At 43.0% G+C, this 25,082-nt stretch overlaps 1 protein-coding gene across 1 annotated transcript; it reads left to right on the top strand.

Moving 5' to 3' along the window:
• Window positions 1-22,921: 22,921 nt before the first annotated feature.
• On the top strand, window positions 22,922-25,082 carry cxcr4b (chemokine (C-X-C motif), receptor 4b). The gene is made up of 2 exons (XM_041950479.1): window positions 22,922-23,057; window positions 23,407-25,082. Exons 1-2 carry the CDS (start codon window positions 23,025-23,027, stop codon window positions 24,529-24,531), a joined length of 1,158 nt encoding a protein of 385 aa, XP_041806413.1. The 5' UTR covers window positions 22,922-23,024; the 3' UTR covers window positions 24,532-25,082.

Here is a 25,082-nt window from a genome sequence, read left to right as displayed (position 1 = left end):
GGCGGTGGGAGACAAAATCTGTGGTCATACTCGTCTACTCAGTGTCATTTCAATTTACTCATGTGTTAGCTATATGCTCTCTCATAATGCACTTATATCCGCCCAAATTTGCTTACTTATCTGAAGAATAAAGCACATTTCTGCCATGAATGGAATGGAATTACATCTTGAGCAGCCTAAACTTGAAATTAGCATCATTACAAAAACAAATCAGTAACAAAACCAGAGCAAAAGAACTTACACAGTGAGCAGGTATTCTGTAGCCTGACGTCATTCACTGGCAACAGTCAATAGCGGCAAAAAAAGTAGCATCATGTTAGCTGAAATGAGCACTGTGTGGGATTTGGCGGCATCTAGTGGTGAGGTTGCAGACTGCAACCAGCTGAATACCCCTCACCTCATCCCTCTCTTTCCAAGTAGGGAAACTGTGGTGGCCATAAAAAACTCATAAGACACTGTATAGCCAGTGTTTGGCTTGTCCCTTCTGGGCTACTGTAGAAACATGGCAGTGCCACATGGTGGACTCAATGGAGAAGGACCTGCTCCTTTATTCATATAAAGGCTCATATAAGGTAACAAAACACAGGAATTCTTATTTTCAGGTGATTACACACTATTGGAAACATACTTGTGAATATAATATTTCTGCCAATAAATCGCCTTAAATTTTATACACTGGTTGTTGAGTATTTTGTCATTTCTATTTTGCTGGGCAGGAAAAAACAAAATGTAATTTGGAACAAAATACTTCAAGACCTTGTATTTGTGTGTTTGAAATGCTTAAAATTCATGATTTAATATCTCATTTTATCCTCAAATATCCCCAGGTTTAATCTTTAGGGAAAAAATTACAATTAAAGACCATTTGTTCACTTGTGTTCCTCGTGACCAGTAGCTTGAGAAGAGAAGCTGCAAACCACGATCATACATCAGATGCTGAGGCAAGATGGCTGAATAACACTCAAATACAAGAGAAGCAGACAGCTGTTAGCAAACACATGTGCTCTAGAACTGATAACTATACTTGCTGGCTACTGAAAAACCACTGAGACTGCACCAGGAGGACTGCAGTGTTGGGGGTACACGCAGGAGGATGCCTTTTTCTCGATTGTTGTTGGTATTCGGGGAAGGGAGGAGGGGCTGCTTCTCTTTCGCTTCTGCTATTGTACCGTTTCATACTCTGTTGTAACTGTTTCGCGTTTTTTGCAATTGGTCGCTTGTAAAGCCGAAGATCTTGGAGATTTACTTACACCACAGCACTTATATTTATCGCTCCTGAAAAAGGCATCGGCTAAATGCCCGGTCTTATTGTCATCTGTAAGGAGCAGTGCATCGCCGCGGCCTAACTGCTCAGTTCCCCCAGTTGCATTTCAATTGGCTGTTCACTCAGTCAGTCCATGGTCGCTTTGGTCGACAGAAAACCACCCAGCATGCGCCGCTGAATTCGCAGTCTCCCGCTTTCAAGATATCTTGATAGGCCACTTCCAACCTGTGATGTGGGAACTTAGCAGAGCTCATCTTTTCAATGTAGGGGGGATAAAAGTCATATTCTTATCCTAAAATGTGATAATATCAGTTTGACTTATAATTAAATGCAGTCATGTCAGTATTTTGTATTAATTTTGATACATTTGAGAAGCACATATTTTTGATTTCTGACATGATTTTTGAAGTATTTGTCCCCATTTGTGGATGTTAGCTGATTTAGTGAAGTACAGTGTGAAGGTTGGGGCGACGTAAAGGCGTATAAATTGTTCATGATCAATATCAATAACCAGGCTTGTGTGCCATCATACCAGCAGCTGGTGTGGAAGTTTACTGTTACTGACGACCATATTTACCATAGCCAAATTCTTTGAGTCTCCTAACTTTAATGATCCACCCCTCACCATGCCTCCTGTTCAAAATTGATTTTCTTTGTAACATGCTGAAGAAAATGTCTGCATGTTCCTCTCTGAAAGGAATTAGCTACTATGACAACCGCAGTCAGCTTCTGTGCTGCTTTATTAACTGGGACGTCATAGCCTTCAACGACACAAAGTGTCCACATCTATTTGGAAGTGTGTGTAAGTGCGCTGAGAGAAACTTCAAACTAGAGTCATATTCCTTGCATGTGTGCACGCGTACTTGGCCAATAAAGCTGATTCTTTTCAGTCATCATATAAAAAATTGAACATCACATCGTCCCGTTATTCCACTTGGAAATTGTAAGTTGGCTTGACAAGCTTGCTCACATTAGTGCTGCGTTTCGTGCAGGTTATTTTAACACCTGCTGAGAGCCACTCAGGTGCTATGTCTGTCCTCCATGCATTCCCACTAACACATTCATGTGTTAAAAGCTATATTAGGATTTCTTAAGACATTAGGCTACTTTAATGATAGAGCCATGCAGAGTCAAATCCTTGTGTCTTTTTTCATGCTGTCACGCAATTCTTTATATGTCTGGAATGCAATTTGCAGGAAATATGGTTCCAAAAAGGCCCACACGTATTTGTTATTTTACTCTGCATATAATCCCAGTATCACACTTGAATGGCTCTGCTGTGTTTGCAGCTTTGGGGATGGCTGATTCAAATTAACAGCGACTGTAGTTTCCACTCAACTGTCCTAAAGAACACCTTTCCCGTAGACTTATGTTCAGGTTTTTTTAGATCTGCCACTACCCCAATGCAATGGAGGTGAATAAAATATAATTTGTGATGCAACTTAATTCACAGTGCACATAGTCAACAATTGTCATAGTCAGGATAATTTCTTCAGTCCTGTTCTGTGAATAATTCAGAGTAAAATGTTAGAAAATGCTTTCCTATGTTAGAAAAAAGTTTACTGACCAGTGTTTTTTCTTTCAGTTTTTGCACTGTGGTGCTGAAGAAACAATATGAACTAGCAGGGAGCAATTTGCCTTTTCCCAAAATAAGCGTAAATGGTGGAACAGGAAGCTACACCTAAAAATCACCGTGCCGTGGATGAATGACTCATCTGCTGAAGTAGCTCCGAAAATAAACTTTGGCTGCATCATTTATGCTGAATTCATTGTATTTTAAAATTCATGTATCCACCGGCGATGTAATTCAAACAATGAACACCTCTGTATTATTCAAAGGCAAGTCCTCCACCTTGCACGATGCTCTGGACGCAATGGACTGCGTGATGCACATGAATAATTTTAATGCTCTTAGTGTTTGATGTTGTTACTTAGACATGTTTCATTAAACATTTCTTAAACAGCATATGGCACAGAAAACTGCTTGTAAGTCTAACTGTACCACCATCTGGCGCTTTAAATTATCACTCTGTTGCGGTGCCTCACCCCTTTTCTGTATTAAACCTGTGTACTGTAATCAAATTGGTTCATCCAAAGACGCAACCTCCACTCACTTATGCAAGCAGCCGTCAAAATTATGTGGTGGGCAGTTTAAGAGACTCTTTAATAGTAGGACAATTTCCTGAAAACTTACTCATTTTCTTTTGATTTTGATATTGTGCCCAGCAAAGAGTATAGCAATTAGGCTATGGAGCAATCAGTGGAAGCTATTCAAGCCAATCACTTTACATTCATCTTAAACTCATTTATCTTGAACAAATACTTATAAAAATGTTATCCTGTTTCAATGGGAGTGAAAATTATTAGTCAGCAATCTCTGACTGGGTGTAATCTGATCTAATTAACGAGCACGGCCGTAAATATGGACCTGTGACGTGAAATGAGTGAGCCTGTCCTCCGTGGGAGAATCCATCTGTGTAATGACGCACATGTTTCCACTAGATGGCCCTTGCACCCAGCTGTGGTGCCTCTTCAGAAGTCATGTTTCATTAGCACTTCATCTGATTGCTGCTTAAAGGAAAACAACTGACAATAACATGAAACTTTTTTCATAAAGTAAACTAAAGCCCATATTTTAGATTGATTGCAAATAGTCTGATAAAAAAAAAGGTAATTACAGGAACAGTGTTTACTGCAGAAAACATAAACAATGTTTTTATTCATTCTAGTTTTACTTCTCGTTATTATGTGAACTTATGTTGCATGGGGGGGTGCTTCTCGCCCTGCTTCATACATGACAACATCACAACCTACGTAGTAAGTCAGAAATAGCCCTCATCATTGAAAAACAACAACTGCGTTTTGTACAACTTGTTCTCCCCTTTTGAGGAAGTGGTTTGCTCACCAGACTGTGTCACACGCAATCCTCATTTAACGCCTGATATTCAAATCATCTCACTGAGCAACTTGTAATCATCTGCTCACGAGCAAAATAACCAGCTGCAATTGTCTGCCCAAATGAACAACGGCCTGCGCGGTGGCTGATAAACTCAGTCAACGAGAGCCAAGAAAGTCTCGGTGTCAGTCACTATCTCGTGTTGGACATAAATTGCTCTCTCCGCAATGATGGATTTCCCTCCCAAGGCCTCTCATAAACATCTCAGAGCTCAACTGCTTCTTTTTTCCCCCCACAAGTCAGCCTGTGGGCTCTCACTCACAATATTACAAGGTTTCTTTTGTTTCTGCTGGCAGCGCGGCACCCTGGGATCCATCCACACGGGCCCACGTGGGAGTGCGAGGTGTCAGAGGACTGCTCAGCCTTGACGTGGCTTCAAGGCACGAGCTGAGCTGTACTGGTAGGGCTGGTACCATTCCTCTTGGTGATTTATGGGCTGGAGAGGATGATAAAATAACGCGGATATTCTTCAAAAGGAAATCGTAGACAGCGAGTGAGAGAGGGAGGGTAGTCAGGTGGGGGTGTTTTGTCCAAAGCCAAAAAGTCATGAGCCGGAGGGCAGGGCGTGAATGGGAGTGTGTGCAGGTGGTGTATGTGGGCTGTCCGGCCTTCAGCCTGGCTGGGTCAGTTTACCTCTCCGTCCCCACACACTGACCCTCCACTATGAGATATACCTCCTCTCCTTTCACCCCGGCTTTTATGGCCCCATGTAAATCTGTCTCCGGTAACACAAGCTTGTCAGCCCTCCTCTAGCCCCTTTCTTTTCAACACATTTATCCTCGCGGAGGATTCAAAGAGGCACTGCGGCAGGGAGGTGGATTGAGGATTGAAAAAGGCTGAGGGATGATCAAAAAGGAGAAAGTGCGGAGCGAAACCTTAGACATGGGAACGGCTGGACACTCGAGTGGGCAAGAAAGCCCCACTCAGATGAAAGGCGGTCGTCCATCAATAAGTCATTAAAGCAGACAGAAATGTAGACCCGGAAACAAGAACGCTGACAATCGCGGCCGTCTCTGAGCCCCCACGAAGGCGCGGACCGGGTGTTTGCAAGGTGAGACCGGTGCTCGGCCTGAAATTAATAAAAGATTATATGAAAAGTGAGAACGAGTCAAATGAAGAAGTGGTGAGCACCATCTGGTGGATTTTGGTCTTATGGCCTGAACTGCCTTTAATTCACCCTGCGTGTGATGTGGAAAAAAAACCTGACAAGCTCCATTTGTAATCAGGCTCTATTGCAGCAATGGAAAGTCGGTGCATGGAGGTCACTAACTGCCCAGACAGGACTCCCTTTTACAACATGATACTCGGCAATAAAAATACCACCCAGGGCTGGCTGTCAGCTTTACATCGCCAGGGCTGTTTGTGCTCTATTTATAGAAAGAGGGAAATACATGGATGGATAGGCAAACAAAAAACACTTGACTTATGACAGTTTTCTCCAGCCTCTGAGAGTGAGCGTGGTTCGTTGGCGTGGGTGTACATCTGTGCGCGTGACCCTGTAAAGGAAAAGTGAGGCAGCAACCTTTAAAGGGCTATAATTTTATCACAGGCGGCCCAAACAACCATCCTTGACCCTGATCTGTCTTAGTTAACCAACAGGAGATATAATAGTCTGACAGGGGTCACAGCAGCACTTATTCATGTTGCTAATGTCTCAAGCTGAAACCAGGAAGCTTCTGGAGGGAAGCATATAACAAAATTTACTAGGCAATAAATTCAGCTACTTTAGCCGCTGAAGTGACAGCACAATGTTGGGTTTTTATGCCATAAAATCTGTGCACTGGGAGGGCCGGAAGCATAGCAAAGGTGCAGCAGTTGCGACCGTATCAATGTGTTTCACGATGTCTCACAGCTGATATGATTGCATTTTCCGAGATATTTCGGTAACAACGTGTGAGATCGACCTCGGACGCTTTAATAATTTAAATTGTGTTGGAGCGGCTGATTGTTGTTCATATCAGCTCGCCAAATTGCTTTGTATTTTCTCACTGCGAGGTGTTATGCATCACTTTAAAAATCGCAGAGAACTACCTGCTCTCGGTGGGCCCTGCGTGCCGAATCTTAATCATCTGATGGACCTCAGCTCTAAGCCAAGTAATGATTTGGAATAGCTTTGTCGCACTGATTGTGGAAAACACTCAGCACCAAACAAAGTCATTGTACAAATGCCCCCCCCTTTCAGCCATTAGTTGTGGGTCACTTTAAGGACTTACTATCAGGCCTTTCATGGCTCTGTGCTTGTTAGGGTTTTAATGACTTGAAATTCCCTGAACAAACACAGAGTCAGGGGAGAGGTCGCCCAGCTCCCCTTTCACTCTTTCAGTGCGGGGTCGGTTTTGTTTGTTTGTTTGGAGGGTTCACACCAATTTGACACAGAAACACCAGCCTAATTCTGGATTAGCGACCTCTATTAACCCAAAGGTCCCAATATGTGATACTTCTAAATCTTATATCAAATGCGCTTCAGAGGAAGACGGAGAGCGATGAGATGAAGGATATCGTTTGATGTCATATCTGCTGAACTCTGTTTGATCATCGTGATGAATTATAGGACGAAGACGACCAGATGAAGCTTAAGAACAGCACTTTAACTTCGAATGCCCGGGTCACTGACCTTTCACCTGTGCTTTAAGAATGGGTTGTTGTGGCGTTTTTTTTTTCAGCGAAAACTCTCTTTTGTTCTTGAAATAATGCCTTTCGCTGTGCTGGAGACTCCTCAGTGCTGAGTGTTTCAACTCCAGTGGCAAACATCTGGCTGTTCCTGGGCACTGTTAGTCTTCCAACACGGCTGCCAGAGAGTGCAAGCATTTCCAACCTCCAAATGCAAGTGTTTTTGGAAATTGGCTGCATTTCTAGTGTTGTGGCACAGGCGCGATCTCAGGCATCTGATAGCGATGTGATCTTTTTTTTATTTGGCACGTTCTGTTCTTTACACTTCTCTGTTGCGAAGTTTATTCTCCGGTGTCTTTTGCAAAAGAGATTTTGGTCTAAGTGAGACTTCCTGAATGAATAAAGCTGAACTAAACCGCCAACTGCATCTGTAGAACAGAGGGTGGAAATGTTTTTCAGGTGGCCAGTGGAAGAATTAAATGCAGTTTTGTCATTTTAATGATGATGGCCAACTTTCAGAGAACTGAATGCTAAATGAGGATAGAAAACATTCACCACGGAGCGCTCTTTCATCCACATCACTGGATGTGTTAAGTGATGCATCATGAATGACTGGCAGTAGGACAGCGCTGTAGCTGGTCTTTTCCTGCCTAGTGAGCAGCTAATGGTGCAGAGAGCATATCCCAGTGGGGGAGACAAACACTGTGGCCCCGCTATGATGCCAGATGTGCTGTCAACTCTGTATTGTCAGCAGCAACAAAGCACACACACCAGGCTCGGCGCTCGTAGGGTATTCACATTCGGAATGAGATGTGCTGCCATTAACGTATCTGCTGCCTGCGCCTGCCCGCCTACTCTGAAAACTACAAAACTGCCATTTATTCTCATATTCAGCATTTAGGACTTGTTTTTCCCAAAACAAGAAAAGAAATCTGTCGGTGGAGTGACATAATTCCCCGTCTCCCTGCTGCAGTTTCCCTCATTTCAAAAATTTACAACAGCTGAGAGTCGCAGTCTTGACAGACTACGGCAGATGGTTGCATTATCCAAAAGATGACACTAAATTTGAGAAATTTCTCAAATAAGTCGATCCGTGTTGAAAGCAGGTGAAATTCTAAGAGCTTTTCTAACCGTTTTGATCAGAAAATGGGATTAATGACTGAATAAATTCACTCTGAACAGACCACAAACAATGAGAGTTACATGCCAAACATAAAACGCGCCATACACAAATAGATGTGGCACACCCAAGGACACACACACACACACACAGACACACAAAGAAACATAAATACAGACACACACACCCTCCCCCATTACTGAAGGCGGGGTGGCCATCTGCCCTAAGCAGCAGCAACACAATGACCAGATCAGAGGAATCCACTAATGAGACTTTTCTGCTGTTAAAAATTCATTTGCTGCCTCTTGCCATCAAACAACCTCTGCACCCATCGCGCATGATGTTGCACTCTCATCTGAGGAGGCTGCTCTGCGTGTCTCCTAAGCACTGGCTCAGCTGCTGTAGCGCTGATGACTTAATCACCTGTGGCTTTTTTGTGGCTAACACATCACAGAGGTCAACTCCGTGCTGGCTAAGACTTGAAACTGTTCATTGCGTAAGACTTCATGACTAAACGCTGGTGTTTTGACACAGTCTGACGCCAGCCTGGCAGCACGAGGAGACAAAAACAAGTCTCTCAATAGATAGTTCATCTTTTCAAAAATGTCACGCAAGCCTAGATGAGGGAAGCGCGATTCAAGCGGTGGCCGCTGTAGCGTCCCGTGATCTGCGGGGGTGGAGGTGTGGGAGCTTATTGATCTCGCTGTGGACATCTGTGGCATCCATCAGGAGGGTTGTCAGTTATCAGAGAGGGGAAGTGAGGGCAGAGTGGAGTGGTTTTATGTGCATGCGTGTGATGAAGCAGGCAGACAACAACAGCAAGACAAACAGGTTCACTAAGAGTCCACGCAGACACAAGAATGTCGTTTTTATTTTTCTCTGTCCTATTTCTCTTTCTCTTCCTCCTACTCTCTTCCTCCCAGTCTCCAAGCTGAGCCCTGGATGCGTGTATGAGCGAGTACGGCTTGCACACAAGGAGTTAACAAGATGTGCTGCAGTGGTATAAAAACAAACGGCAGTAAAAGAGATAAGCAGTGTATCTGCAGCTTTCATTTAATTATCAAAGCAGTGGAAAATAGGCTTGCTTGGGCCAAAATTCATAGATGGTGCCAACAGACTGTAGCAGCGTGTTGATGCTTCGCATTCTTTGGAGATGCAGCCAAGCCGCTGGCTCCATGTGCATTTATTTGTAAAAGACTTCGTCCAGACGTTTGCCTGAAGTCAAAGAGTTTATCTGGTGTTGTAACATCAGTAAGTAGTGGAACTGACATTCACTGAACGTAGATTCAGTCATTCTCCTCTCTGCGGCGGAGAAGTATGGGTGAGGCTTGGAGATGTTTTGAGAGTTTAGAATGGAAGCATCTCGTATGAAACCACTTCACATTATTAAAGGACTGAATGGAGACAGCTTGAAGATGGATCGAAGCGCTTGTCGGAGATGCGCATTATAAAAACTTGATTTATGACACGTTGCTGCCTCAGTGTTGCAAAGCCGGTGCGCTGTCATTATCTATGTAGGCGAAATAGAAAAGCCTGCAGATGATTTAGAAACTTGATGATGGAAGAAACTATCTTTCTCAACCTATTATGATGGCAGCCAGCCGCTGGCCATTCAAACACAGTAAATCTAATGAATCATGGGGGATGAGGAGAGGAGAGCCTGTGAGGAAGAGTCGCTGTGCACGATGCCGGGAAGGGAAAAGGGTAAAATGCAGTGGGTGCAGCGTGAGTCACCATTACCGGAGCCTTGTCAGAGACTACAGTCGATGTTAGGTGAGTAAGACTAATAATAGGTCTGAAAAACAGAAAGGTGAGTGAGATCAGGTTACAGGTGCAGGAGAAAGTCTGTTGCTCTTTGTTTACCTTGACAATTCATCACCACCAGTGCCTGTGAACACACGCATCGAGACGGATCCTGTTTAAGCTGGACTGTTTAAAGTGTGATTACATTTCTATGTTAACAATTATTACCTCCTTTCTGCCAGCCCAGATATAACAAAGAAACCAGCACCTCGTCTCTGTTATTACTAATAAATCATCAAATGAACAAGGACTGTCAACCAATTCTTAGGAATTTGGGGAATTTTGGAAAATATGTTGATTTGCTTCCACACAGAAATAGATGAGGGAATCAACTCTGCTCTCACTTGCTATTATCACATGTTAATTATGGAGCTGGAGCCAGGAGGGAATTAGCTTAGCATAATGACTGGAAGCAGGTAGCCTGGCTGTGTCCACATGCAAGAAAACCTGCCTCAAGTTTTTTTAATACACCCAAAAACTGTAAAACAAATTTTTCCAATGAGTGATGTGTTTTCAGGGCTGCCAACTTTTGACTTTGAAGTAAAAAGTGGAGTGAGAGTTGTTGAGGTGGGTCCATGGTCAGTCAGCGACTGAAATTTGTGAACCACCCCAACCACACACACTCACACACACACACACACACACACACACACACACACTAACACCCTTACCCTAACCATAACCTAAACCGAATCTCAACCCAAGTCTTCACCCTAAAATTTAATGATTTATATTCTGGGGACTTGCATTTTTTCCCACAAGTAAGGCAAGTCCCCACAATGTGACAGTGTAAACAGATTTATGTCCCCACAACATGAGTAATACATGACCACACAAACAGACACACACACTTGTGTTTCCATCCCTTTTGGGGACACTACATAGACTTGAATTCATTTCCTGGAGACTTACCCTAACCATAATCATAACCACTACTTATCCTAAAAGTAACCTCAACCTAACTTTAACCCAAGTCTTCACCCTAAAATTCAGTAGTTTATGTTACGCTTACTTGCGTTTTGTTCCTATAAGGAAGGCTCCCTTGCTTTTGGCGCCATCCCAGGTGGCAGCCTGTAGCAGCAGCTCCCATCGTGTTTTTTAAGTTTTGTTATTTGTCCGTTCGTTCTTTTTTTTCTGTTTTTCTGATCAATCACAACCTGTTCGTAAGAGTTGTGACAATGTCTGGACTAAGTTTGCTACCCTTCTCCGTGTTTTTCTTCTACTTTCCTTATCTGCAATTTCCCAGCTTGGGACTGTAATTTCCCAGCTTGGGATAAATAAAGTATATCTATCTATCTATCTATCTATCTATCTATCTATCTATCTATCTAGGCGAGTCCCCACAGTGTGACTGTCTACACATATATATGCCCCCACAATGTGTGGAATACACATCCACACACGAAAAAAAGGCAACATTATACGCATCATGCACCAATCAGAGAGCAATTTAAGAGCCTATGCTCATAGAATCAGGGGTTGCAGTATGTAACAAATGTTCAGTTTAACCGTTATTATAGCAGGAAGGCTTGGACGGTAATATACATTCAGCTGTTCATCTTTGCTGCTGTCACAGTGTTTTCAGACTGTTTGAGCAGTCTGACAGCTCGCTGTTTCCCTTTGCTCAGGCCTACAAGTCTTTGTGCTAACCGTCGGCTAGCTGCAGCTTCACGTTTAGCTTCCAAGAGTGGTGTCAGTCTCATACTTGCTAAGAGAGAGGATAAGGACAGGTCTTGAACATTAAACCTGCAATAACAGATTTTGTTTACACGTCAAGCAGTTATGGAGCAACATTGGAATTATTCAGTCTCTTTTAGCTCTGTTTTTGGTCTCTACCAACTCCTGAGGGAAGATTTATTATAGCTGCTCGAAGTAAATAGAGATGTACAAACACATAAGAGGAGTGAAAGTCTTTTTCTGATTGAGTGTTTCCCTCTAGAGTGAGTTGTCATGATAAGAGTTGATCACATGCAGGGAGAAAGGAGCTTCGGGGCTTCTCTTTTAGCCCAAGACACATAAAACCTTCCTCTCTGATAAGGAAAAGAGATTCCTTGATTCAAAGAAGGTGTCCCTGACCGACTGATAAAGCTCATGAATTTTTAAACAAAGATGTGATTTTGACTGTGATAGATACATACAGACATGTGTTTGGTGTTATTTTACTTTATGTATAAAGCTTTGGATGAAAAAATGTAAATGCAGAACTAATTCTATTCTATTCCATTCTGCTGGTTTTGTGTTTTACTTTTTTGTTATACTTGTTTTTTTGTTATACAATTTTTTTTTTAAGAAAATAACTTTTTATATAATATGTGTGTGCTGGATTTATGGCTTTTTATGATCTTCTGTAAAAACTGATATTTGCTTATATGCCTTGATATTTCCTTGGAAAAAGATTGATATAAAAAACAGTCTAGCTGATGTCACATGTCATCTCAATCTCATGACACCTTCCAGTGAAAACAGCGGTAATGAAAGGAAACAGGAACTAATGTTTTTGTTTATTCAGTTCAAATGTTTTAAAGTTGGGTGTGACTGAAGTGCTTTCTCTACAGTTTTTCCAACGACAGACGTCACAAACAACAAGTCACAGGACTTGAGGGGTGTTGCAAAAACCACATCATCATGTCCAGTGTTCTTTCAGTGTGCCAGACAACAACTCTCTAGACAATTAATTCCCCTAAGACACTCAGGATATTCAAAGCAGCCTCATCTCCAAAGCATCCTGTCTCAACATCTGCTAATACATATATGTCAAAGTCTTCTAACTTTGTCAGATAACATATAAAACCAGATGGAAAGCTCCCAAGGGAGACAGGGGCCCGCTTTAATTCTATTACCCCGTGCGCACACACACAAACACACACATCAGTCCGAGACATAAGCAGCCAGTGGATACCACAGAGAGGACTTCTTACAGATTCAGAGCTTGCCCTGAAGGCAAGAGGCCCATGATGGATCAGACATTGATTTGATTTGAAGTGAGTGTGAAAGCTGCCGTCCGTGCCCTCTGCCAGAGAGGTGAACCGTGATTGAGCAATGGCTGTCTGGAGGGTTCACTCAGGAAACTGTAAGTGGACAGGCCGGACCTGCTGCTAACAATCACCTTTTGTACAAATCGGCTGGAAATGAATTGTTGATTCACAGAGAGGAAACAAAAAACGAGTCCCAGCTGGCAGCCATTCCACCACGCCATCGCTGAGCTGAATAGATGGAAACAGATTAGCTTTTTACACCTTTATATATATATATATATATATATATATATAAAGGTGTAAAAAGATGGTGCATTTTGCTGTATGTAGTGATGGTACAACAAAGTACCAACACTATACTAAGCCATGCATGATGCATGTTTCTTCAGTAAAACTACAGAGGCATCATTTATTTTTATGGTTAAAATATCACAAGTTGAAGCACATTGAATGGCCCCTGTCTATGTTATATTCTATTACTGAATCATTTTTATTGATGCATTGCCTTGTAAGGCAAGAGACATCTGCACTTAAATGATTTAATTGGTGGGAATTAACTTTAACAGCTTTACATACTGTTGGGTTGTTGAATCTATACAAAAGCTTCACATTTTTTTCCATTTTGGGGGAAGTAGGGGGGCTTTTTGCCTTTATTTGATTGCACAGTCACAGAGAAACAGGTAATGGGGAAGCGAGAGAGAGGGATGATATGCAACAAAGGGCCCCGATTTGGACGCTAACCCGTGCCACTAGTGGAATAAAAAGCTTCACATTGAAGTAGCGTACAGTAAGGGAGCAAGGAGCAGTACAGTGGAAACAACCAGAAAGTACAGTAGTTGAGTAAATGTACTTGTCATGTAACTAGAGCAGATTGGACATTTACCGTCTTCTTCTAATGTGGTTTGACTTCCCGATGCGTCCCGGTGCTTATGTTAGTACTTTGCATTGTTTTCTATAGATGAATCACTTTCGTGTTTCACGCAGTCGCCACAACAATGATTCAACCTCCAACCACTTCATAAAAGGATTCACATTAACTGCTTGCATCACAGGGGTTTTCCTGAGGTAATTCAAATAACGGTTTTGCATCTGAAATTCGTCTGAAATAAACAAACGAGAACAGAAAGCAAAACAAAAGAAAAACTTTGCATCCCGGCACTGCCTGCACGCTTTGATTGACAGGTGATGTGTGGGACAGGGCAGAGATGCTACAGCGAAGAGCACTTCGCAACAAGCACGGAGACAAAATAAAAACAAGTGAGGATAGGAAGGACTAGCACGTGGGGGAAGGAGGACATGGAGGTTTCCAATCAGTGTGCAGTAAACACTTGAAAACACACAAGGTTTATCTTGGTACAAGGCACAAGTAAACAGTGAACCACAGCAGGGCATGGAGCTAACTGAAGCACAAACACTGCTCTCGCCGTCATACAGATGTTATTGATGATAACCCAGGAGCCTTGTTGACACTCCTGATAATGACACATTCTGCCGCCTGCCTCAGGCCTGTCCTCTCTGGCAACCACAGCTCAAAGCAAATATCCAAGCGTCTCGCTGCTTGACAGATAATAATCAGGCGAAACAGTATGAGTTCAGAGGAGCTCGCTCCCACCTGAGGCCTGAAAAACCTCTGTCTGTTATCACGCCCCACTCACGTTGCTGATAAGTCACGCGCACTTGCTGCTAATAATTCATTAATGGATATTTCCTGTCTTGTTGTTTGTTAGACGTGTGTGTTTTGAAGCAATCGGCCTGCTGAGACCGAGAGGAGACGGCGATATCATTTCCAGAAGCATAATGAGAACAAAGAGAGTTTTCCAGCCGAAATAAGACTGAAACTCTGAAACAAACAGCTCCTGTCATATCCTGATCAATAGCCTTCCTGTGGGAATACGGTGCTATCGGTATGCCTGCAGAGTGACCAGCGCCTGTCCTATTTCCTGTCATAAACAACTCTAAAGCACGGTCCTGCTAAATAATCATAAAGTCAGAAGAGCGGATGCTGGTCTAAGCACAGCAAATCCAGATGTATTATTTACTCCACATCTTTGTTTACAGAAAAACGCAATAATCCTCACAGATTTGGGGCAGTGGGGGGTAGGAAAGGCAACACTCTGTATCAGTGGAGGGATCTACAGTCTTTAGAAAAGAAAAGAATTCAATTGTGTCGAGAATAAACCCAAAGGCAGCTGAGTACAAAGGGCCCGGGGTCCCAAGCGAGCGCCTTTAGGATTCGACCGAAGAGTTGGCTCGAGGAGGAAACTCCATCACAGGGCTGAGGGAGCACAGAGGGTTGGTTTGTTCAATAAATCTGTTTTGTTTTTTTTTTAATTCACAAGGGACACTGCCTGTCTGCCTCGATACAAGCATGAGGAGAAGCGATCCGAGACTTCTTTGGTTGCCGCTATATTGTTCTTTTTGAAGTAACGCACATTTGAGACGAAGCGTTTCCTTTGTTTCCGCGCTCTCAACATTGGCTGTAAAGCTCTCACTGGCAGTGGAGAAAACACTCAGCAAAACAATGAGTGTACCTGCGTTTACCCCAGGTAAAACAGAAAGTTGGCACGCCGTTTGTGTTGCTTCACGATGGGCTCCAGCTTGATGAGCAGACGATGATTAACTCATGTGACTCATCAACGGAGAGCGAGTGCAAGAAAAACAATTTATTATTTTTGTGTGTGTGTTAACAGACAGTGACGTTTTTTTACAGCCCGCTGTTCTTTCCTGTAGGAGGAGGAAAATAAAACAACTATTTGTTTTCTGCTAGCTTCAGGCAGCCAGTGCAGACGGTGTCATCTTTCAGACAGGGAGGCACCAAAGGGGCGCTGAAGCGTCCCTCTGGCCAGGACTGATAGATGTCCCTCCACCGGTGCTTTGTTCTGGTCTGGTGCTGGACCCTCAGACCAGAGCCTTATGTCACTCGTCACAAAGCGCTCTGTCCATCGACAAGGATGCTCGCAAGCACAAATCCAGCTCGTTGGTTTTCCATCGCTGTCTTTAAATAATGAATGAAGGCCGTCTTCTTGCGCTGAGTGGTGCTATAAATCAGCACTAACAGCAAAGTGCCAAAGGCGAGAGGTTTTTACGGACAGAGCCTCCCCGGGAAGGTTAAAATGTTAGGTTTGCTTGAATAATCTGACACCGAGAGCTAATACTTAAGTGTGGCTGTGTTTACTCTGGTGCTCCGCAGAAAGAAAGATGCTGAGTGACAGAATGATATGAGATTTTTTACCCTTTTCTGCCAAAGTCACCTACAAAACAGATATCACAGCACAGCAGTGATTTTGCAGCCGTAATACATGTGCCTGATTTGAAATAATGTTAATGGTGATCAATAAAAGCTAAATTTAAAACTCTGGTGCTCTGCAGCTGATGTTTAATTCAAAAAGATTTCGGGACTTCAAGACTCTTGACGGTTGAAGTAATGAGGGGGTCCGGCCCGGCAGCGTGTTTCTCCCCTCTCCCCTTCCTCTGGTCACTCGACCCTGGAAAGCTTATATGCTGTCATCTGGCCTATTGTCCCCGTTATCTGAGGTGATCAGGGCTGGGCTGAGCCTCTGTTCGCATCTGAGTGTCCTCCACCTTCCACAGAGGCCAGATGGACGACCTCCACCTGCGGAGAGCCTGAAAGAACGCTGGCTGTGATCTTCTGTCGTACTCGAATGCAGCAGAAGGATGTCCCAGTGTCTGGAGAAAACAGTAACTGGAGGACCTCATTCAGAGAGTCTGACAGGTCTCTGATATGCTGAGATGCTGGCAGTTAAATAACCTTGATTCTTGTTTCTTGAACACCAGGAACTCTCAAGCAAATTAATACATTCAAGTCGTCTTAACAGGCCACTTTGCACTGCATTTAAAATTTATAGTCAGGAGAGATAAACCTCCGAGGGCACTGGCAGCCTTTTTGTGCCAGTGTTTAATACTGTTGCAAACACAAAACCACAATGCAGACGTTGGTGAAAAAGGAAAGGGAACCCCAGTTGCATTTATCATGGACTCATAGAAAACACCCTTCCTATGCAACAACAAGCCACATTTCTCAACCGGCCTAGTGGCTTTGGATCTGTGCCACGTGTGGATATATATTTCTCCCCTAACTGCTCGAGGGCAGTGTTACCCGGTTCAGTTTTTATTGGTTCATGACCTGTTGTCTAATTCTGCAGGGACTCCGTGTCAGGACAAGCAGCGGCAGGATTCTGGCGAATCAGCATGACGATGTTCTGGAGTAAATAAAAAATCAGCTCCTTCCAGTTGTTGCCCACCAACGTCGTCAGACGAGTCGGCTCGCTGGTATTCCACTAGGAAAAAAACAGAAAATAAATCGCTTACGTGTGGCTGTGGTGCTGTCACCCCAAAATGACTTCAGTATGTCAGGATGATGAATATATTTTAAGCTGACTATGAACCCTCAGAGGAAGATATTTACTCCAAACTCCTTTCTTTAATTGAGTGGGTTTAGGAGCCATTCTGTAGTAGCAGCAGTAGAGGCAGTGCTTAAATAATTGAAAAGACTTTATTCAGTCAGTGTACTGTGGCAGGTTATAAACTAGAATTCAAATTCTCTCCAGGGAGGTGAACTCGTGCATCCGTCCAACTCGTTAATGCAATTCCAAATAAAGACATGAAGCTGTTTTGGAAAAAATGACAGAAAAGCTCGATGATTATTGCTTCAGACTATAAGAAGAGAAAGAATCGTTATTTGTATAGCAACTTTCTTAGAGAGGTTGCAAGGTGCTTGTGCAAGTAAAATAAAATACAGTACAGATAGAATGAAAAACATTAAAACTACATAATGGAAATACACAACACCAATAAGCTGTAACGGCAAAACAATGAGAGGAAACAATAGAGCGTGACTGTAAAAACAAGTGCACCAAGCTGCTGCCTTCAGGATTTAAAGCCTTTTTTTATAGAAAACAGTTTTTAAAAGAGATTTAAAAGAGCCGACAGAGCTAGCTCCTCAGGCAGGCTGATCCAGAGTCTGTGGGAATTGTAATGTAAGTAATTGCACTGTAATGCAAGCTTCTGTGTTTCATTCTGAATTCACTGGGGAAATGTGACCTTGATTTAGGTCAAGGAAAGAGTTTCTGAAAGGGCCAACATCACATGCGGCACCAAGTAGGAAGTTTAAGAGGGTGCCTTCCAAAGATAAGGGTCAAGCTTTGTCTGTTAAGTGGCTCTATTGTTCAAATTCAACCTCTTTTTTCAAACACAAACATTTAAGCAAGCGAGCAAGCCGGATGCTTTTACAAATATTTTTTTTTTCTGCGTGGAAATATAATCATCAGTATTTGTCTGGGCCAGCTTTGTGAAAGTTTCCACTTGCACTGACGGCTTCTGCGCGTCGCTCATTCACGAAGTCTCGTGATAGGTTGTTTATGAGAGTATCAGTCCGGGGTGTCATGTTTCGCTCACCGAGGCTTGGCGCATCTCGCCCCTGACAGAAGACAAAACCAAAACAAAGGATCGGAGCGAATGAAGGATGAATCTCGACCCCCCCTCCACCACCACCAACAACCTTCTCCCCTGAACAGACTTTGCACACCAACCACGGAGCGATGGAAAAACACAAGCACCCTGATGGAGCCTTGACTGATAAAGCAGTTATGCATTCCATTGTGAATAATGAACATAGCTCTGTGTACAAACACGCAGGGACATTCAGATCATTTAAAAACGACAGAATCCACACTTTCAGCACAATCTTCCAACATCAAAGAGGCGTGGTTAAGATGCAAAAATGCACAGTATGGCATATGCCACAACATTTACTACAGATCCTTCATATGACTCTGAATAATGGTGTCTGGGTTGCAGTATGCTTGGCGGGAGCGCTCTAATAAGTCGAGGATGTATTTGGCGCACTAAATCAAATCAAAAAAGAGCACAACAAATATCGCAACAACACAAAAACCTTCCCTCTCCCGCAAATATGTGAGTCTACATGCATTGGCAAGCATGCTCAGTTCTTCCGTGCATGTATTGAGCTGAAGTACACAAACCACTTTTCAGAGCTCAGACAAGAGATTAAAGGTGTTTGAGTTAACCAAAAACCTTTGCTGCAGTTATGGGCGACACCCAGATCAGCTCCAGCAACAAAGGCTGGATGTTATTTTCAATGTGGTGATTTAAAATGAAAAAAAAAAAAGCGAAGGTGATATTTGAACACAGGTATCATTATGAAAAATTATCCCGTGCCGACTTGCTGAGGGGGCCGGGATGAGTTGGAACTGGAGGGCTGGTGTTGACTGAGCAGCGCTACTCATTCTTCTCTTTATCTCCCCGGCATTCTTCTGCCTCATTTCAATAGCCATTCTTCACTGAAGAGCCCCCTTCGCTGCCGTTCACACTCCTTGTGATTTGTATTCTAAGTAGCTCACAGATCTTTTGTATTCAGCGCCGATAGCAATCTGAATCCTCGCGCTGACAGTGGAAGCTGCAGAGATCCTGTCGAACCCAAAAAAAAAGGGACTTATTTATTATGAGGAGTGAAATCTCTTTTGTTGAAATCCTACAAAATGATTAGCTCCATGCACACGCAGACCCCACAGATGATGAAAAGGTAAATTGCGCAAGCAGACTGACTGCAGTGCGCTGATTATACCTGAAAAGCTACAAGACGAGGCACTGAATTTTTGGAAGTTCTTTACGAATGTATGAATTTGAAATGAATTAAGATTAATCAAGAAAAAAATGTCAAACCTGAATCAGAATCAGGGCTTCATTACCCAAGTATGTGTGCACGTTGGAGGAATTTGACCCCCATTAAACATTGCACTCAATGTACCTGAATGCACCATTTGCACTCCATTATTTCAGCATCTCCTAAAATCTCCAAACATCCACAGAGTTTTGCTTCTTGCACTCTCATGACTGTCTTTAAATAACTTAAAAATAATAACAAACAACTGCTTCGGGTTGGTGGTGAATATGTGATGTGTTGAGATGTTTTGCACACAGATGTATGTTTCATATAAGGACGGCAGAGTGATCCAATGCCATGCAACTGGATCGTTTCAAAGACTTTAAAATCACTCCTGGGAAATTTCAGCAAAATTTGCGTCTGAGCACTTCAGAGGAAATACTAAAACCGAAAGCATGAAAAAAAAAGACCTTCAAAATGTGCGCCTGTGGAACTCCCCTCTGCAGTGAACGTGATTTGGGGAATGTAAAAAATGAAATACTGCATGTAATCCAGCACGCAGATGGAATCCAGAACTTACGGGCAGATAAAAGAGCAACTGTCTGTGTCTGAATGACGTTGATAAGAGCGTCATACCAATACAGTGGCCTTTCTCTGAGCTGCAGAGTCCTCCTGTTCCTCTCCTCAGGAGTCCAGCTGCAGGATTAAGGCCCAACACATGCGTATGACTTTCATTTAAATCCAGTGACCTCTTAGTAACACTGAATGATTGCTGATTAACAGATTATTAATTCATTAATGTGTTGCTGCCATGTTAAAGAAACAATCACTGAGCTCATTCATTTGATTTTTGGTGTGCATGGCGTGCTGCGTTTTCAGCAGATGAGCTGTAATTCAAACTGTGTGCGTGTTTCCCTTCTTTTCTGCAGATGCCTCACACACTAACTTTTCTCATTCTAAAAGAAACCGAAAATGAAAAATACAGTTTCCCTCACACCGGGGGATTTTAGTCGCGCCAGATGAAGTGGCTGCAGAGTGGATCATTTCTGTCGATGTGATGGAGAGGAGCTAAAGAGTTTTCCAAATGTTCAGCTCTGTCTCAAAAACAGTGCAATCATTTGAAACTATTATGCATTGGAGATTTTATTCCGGGCGAGCATAATGCTCGTCAGTCATTTTCAGCGCTGCTCAGGAATGCTTATAACGCAGCAGCCACAATACCAAAGACAGTTGTTTTCATTCCATCTTTAAATAGTAGCAGGAGTTTTTAATGATTCAGCCATGATGGTGATCTTTCCCTCAACTTCCTCATTTTGGTATGCACGCTACTGTGTGAATTTTCTTCATAGCACACTGTTGATGTTTTGAAACTCCAATCTGGTGTGTTTTGGGGGTTTTTTCTTGCTATGAGGTTTTGAAATTCACCTTAACTAACCTCAGACGGCCAGCTGAGAGATGTTTTCAGCGCTGATGTGCGCAGTGTATGAGCTTATGTGTCTCTCAAATCATAATTGCTAATGCAAAACAGACATAGACAGTACATACAAATGCAATTTATAGAGGGAAAAAAAGGTTGTTTTTGCTTTTGGAAAGTTTGGTAATGGCCTGGTGTTTTACAAAATGTTGTGTGGTCACACACAAGTGCACAGGTTGCATTTTAAAGAAGGGTTTTACCTCCTCCTCAGATAAAATCCCATCCACACAAGCACTGTTTAAATAATAATCCGTCCACATTAAAATGCAAAAAACACAACTAAAGTGCGGCCAAAAGAACGCCAAAACAACAGGTGGTGATACAACCCTAACCCTAAAGCCATGTTGACCAATCAGAGGCCTGAAAAAGCTATTACAGGTCAGCTACCTGAGACTTAAGGTCCAATCACTGTCCTAATAGGTGTTACTTGCCTTCTCCGTTATAGGATTCATAAATTCGCGAACAGGTCTCATTCAAAACTTGCGATCTTAGCAGCGCCTCAATAAAAGTGGAAGAGTAACTCTACATTTATGTGTAAATATGTAAGTCTTGTTAGCAGAGTTAGCTAACAAGACTATTTTGGCCATGTGTAGTATTGCACAAAATTGCCTCAAGGTAACAGCAGACAAACACCAAAACCTCCCTGTTTCTGAATTTCTTCACCCTGCAAGGAGTTTTACAAAAGCCCCGTTTGTGTGTGGATGAAAGGCCAAATAGAAACAGATACATTTTGAAAATACCTACGTGCGTGTGGACAAGGCACAAGAATCCCTCTTTAGCACAGGGGGGAGACATTGGTGGACTCAATGATGCAGATTGACTCATTGCATCGATCACCGCTCTCATATATCAAAGACATGAAATAGCATTTGCATGCCACATGGAGGATATTTGGTTTCAGACAACCAGCGGCTCGTCTGAGAGGAGGGCGGGGAGTTTCGTGTGGCCCGGCCCTGTCATCGCTAACTGAAATCAGAGAGCGTTGCTGAAGCTGTGGGAGAATGCATGTTCTTCACAATGAGGCCCGAAAGCCGTTTGATAGAAATCCCACATCATGTGGTGTGTGTGGTTCTTTTCAAAGCCGCTGGGGGTCATTTAGCGGCGCAGACATAACAGCACTTGAGAGGTGGCAGGGTGTGTATGGAGGTGAGGACAGATTCAGACCTCCAGATCAAAACTGTCATCAGACACAGTTATTAAGTGATTTGTAGAGAGGAATATGGGGCTGGGAAGAGACCCTGAACAACTCCGTCTAAATGTCTGTCCTCCGCTTCATGCAGACGGAGGAGGGAGGTGATGATATGTCAGCAGAAAAGCATGTGTAATCCTAAAATTGCTCTAATTTTCTAATAACCTTTGTCGACATCTGTCTGCACTCATTATACTATCAATTACTAATGACCTTATTGAACTTTACAGCATGTTTTTACAGAATAATAGGTTATTAATGACTAATCAAACTGGTGTGAACTCTAGCTCCTATTATACTCCCATTAACTAAAAAATATCTCTAAAAAATGTATTTTTTAGGGTTTTATCTTCATTGACAACACTGTATAAGTCATTAATGGAATTAAAGTGCATCTGTGATCCTGAGACAGTGTTTTTGACTCTGTGACAGTCCTATAATGATGCATGTCTTGCTGCAAAGTCATGTTTGTAGATCTGTCTGTTCTTCCCATAATGAACCACAGGATTAGTATCGTTCTTGTTTGTAAAGGTCTTTACTTTCTACTGCACGAATGCACGAACAAAATCATAAAGGAAGTCTGGTGTGACACAGAGGAGCGCAAAAAACACGAGAAATCAGTGTAATATCGAAGTGTCGTGTCATTAGATATGAACATTGTCACCGTGGCCAGATAATAATGACAGACTCTCAGCCTACAGACAGAGTTTCTCCACTTTCTCCCCACAAACTCGGTCCAACTTTTTTCTTTTTTCTTTCCTCTTTTTTCTATTTAAGGCGGTTTTTCGGCCAAAGACTTTCACAAACTGCCGCCCTCACCACAGACACAACCGTCGGCTTTATAGCAGACCTGTTTTTGGAGACGAGCGCATCCCGCTGCCCCTCCTCCCCCGGGGGAGGGGTCAGGAGCACCGGCCCTATTTATTGATCTGTCCGCTCGGAGGCACACGACAGTGAACGCTGAGCCTCACACACGAACAGACACGGTCCATGATGGAGCACCCACCCCTGGGAAACATGGAGGTGAGTTTGTTTATTAGTACTTTTTAAACTAATGTGCGACAGTCAGGTCCGTTTTTGCTTTAGGCTGTTTGATGGCAATTAATGCAGATCTGTTTTATCATTTTCCACATGGTAGTAAAATTGAGTACTCTCTAACTTAGTACCTGTTTTTAAATGAATTCATTCAATCATCACATGAGCAACTTAGAGAAAAGTGTGATTTTAAACTTTTAGGAAAACCTAGATAACTATAGAAACCGGCTTCTGGAATTTAAAACTTTTTTTTTAATAAAGAAAAATTGTTGCGTGTACATGTTAACAACTGCCTTGACTGTGACTGTTTTCTAACTTTTCATTTCTTTTCTTCCAGTTTGAGATACCGTTTGACATCTTTGACAACAGTAGTGACAACAGCTCGGAGGAGTCTGGAGACTTTGACCTGGACTTCCAGGAGCCATGTGGCACCACGCTCAGCAACGACTTCAACAAGATCTTCCTACCCACAATTTATGGAATAATAATTATTCTGGGAATCATCGGCAATGGATTAGTTATTGTTGTCATGGGTTGCCAGAAAAAGGTCAAAACGATGACGGACAAGTACCGGCTCCACCTCTCCGTGGCTGACCTCCTGTTCGTCCTCACGCTGCCCTTCTGGGCCGTGGATGCAGCCAGCAGCTGGCACTTTGGAAGTTTCCTCTGTGTGTCCGTGCACATGATCTATACTGTCAACCTGTACAGCAGCGTGTTGATCCTGGCCTTCATCAGTCTTGACAGATACTTGGCAGTTGTGCGGGCTACCAACAGCCAAGCCACGAGGAAGCTGCTTGCGACCAGAGTGATCTATTTGGGTGTGTGGCTGCCTGCAGCTGTGCTGACCGTACCCGACCTGGTCTTTGCCAGGGTGCAGAGCACGGGGTCTTCAAACTTCCTCTTCGCAGATGAGTACCTGAACAGCGCCGACTCCAGGACCATCTGCCAGCGCATCTACCCGGAGAAAACCAGTCTCACGTGGACAGTCGTTTTCCGTTTCCAGCACATCCTGGTGGGCTTCATCCTGCCCGGGTTGGTCATCCTCATCTGCTATTGCATCATCATTGCAAAGCTGTCACAAGGCACCAAGGGTCAAGTGCTGAAGAAAAAAGCCCTGAAGACCACGGTCATCCTCATCCTGTGTTTCTTCTCCTGCTGGCTGCCCTACTGTATTGCCATCTTTTTGGACACCCTCATAATGCTGAACGTGGTCCCCTCCTCTTGTGACCTGCAGCAAGCGGTGGAGAAGTGGATTTCTATAACTGAGGCGCTGGCCTATTTTCACTGCTGCCTGAACCCCATCCTCTACGCCTTCCTGGGAGTTACGTTTAAGAAATCAGCCAGAAGTGCACTCACAGTCAGCAGCAGATCAAGTCAGAAAGTGACTCTCATGACGAAAAAGCGAGGGCAAATATCATCAGTGTCAACCGAGTCCGAGTCCTCAAGTGTTTTGTCAAGTTAACACACAGTCAAACTCAGATTCTGTGACTTGATGCTCTCAGGAGAGAAGAAAACTAAGCTTTAATCTCAAAGAACTTACTACATTTTTGTACAGATGTAAAAAGAAAAAAAAGAGTTTTTATACGTTTGGATTTGTTTGCCTTGTTTACTGCATTGTGTGTCTTGTATGGGTTTTGTATTGCATTTTTTATGCAAGTCTTATGCTCCTCAAAGCAGATTGTGTCCTCAGGCAGAGCCTCATTTCCGTTCATTCAGCTTTACAATCAAGATCCATTTTCCCTGTTTTCAGCTTTACAGTTCGTGTTGCTGCATCAAAGCTCAGGCATACAATGCCCTTTTCTATTTTCAGGGATGGTAGCTGCTCTTGGAAACTTGTACATAGTTTGTAGCATTTGTGTGTTCGCACTTAAGTCGTGTGATTATGTGAAAGATTTATTTATTGTCGTTACTCACACTGGAAGTTTTGTAAAAGACAAAGAAACTGCATGCTGCTTTTTTACATTTACATTTTGTTCTGTTTTTTTTATGTAAAAATAAAAAATTCAACTCTCA

The sequence above is a fragment of the Chelmon rostratus genome, chromosome 13 (assembly GCF_017976325.1).
Source record: "Chelmon rostratus isolate fCheRos1 chromosome 13, fCheRos1.pri, whole genome shotgun sequence".
Taxonomy (NCBI): domain Eukaryota; kingdom Metazoa; phylum Chordata; class Actinopteri; order Chaetodontiformes; family Chaetodontidae; genus Chelmon; species Chelmon rostratus.
This window is presented reverse-complemented; position numbering and strand designations above follow the sequence as displayed.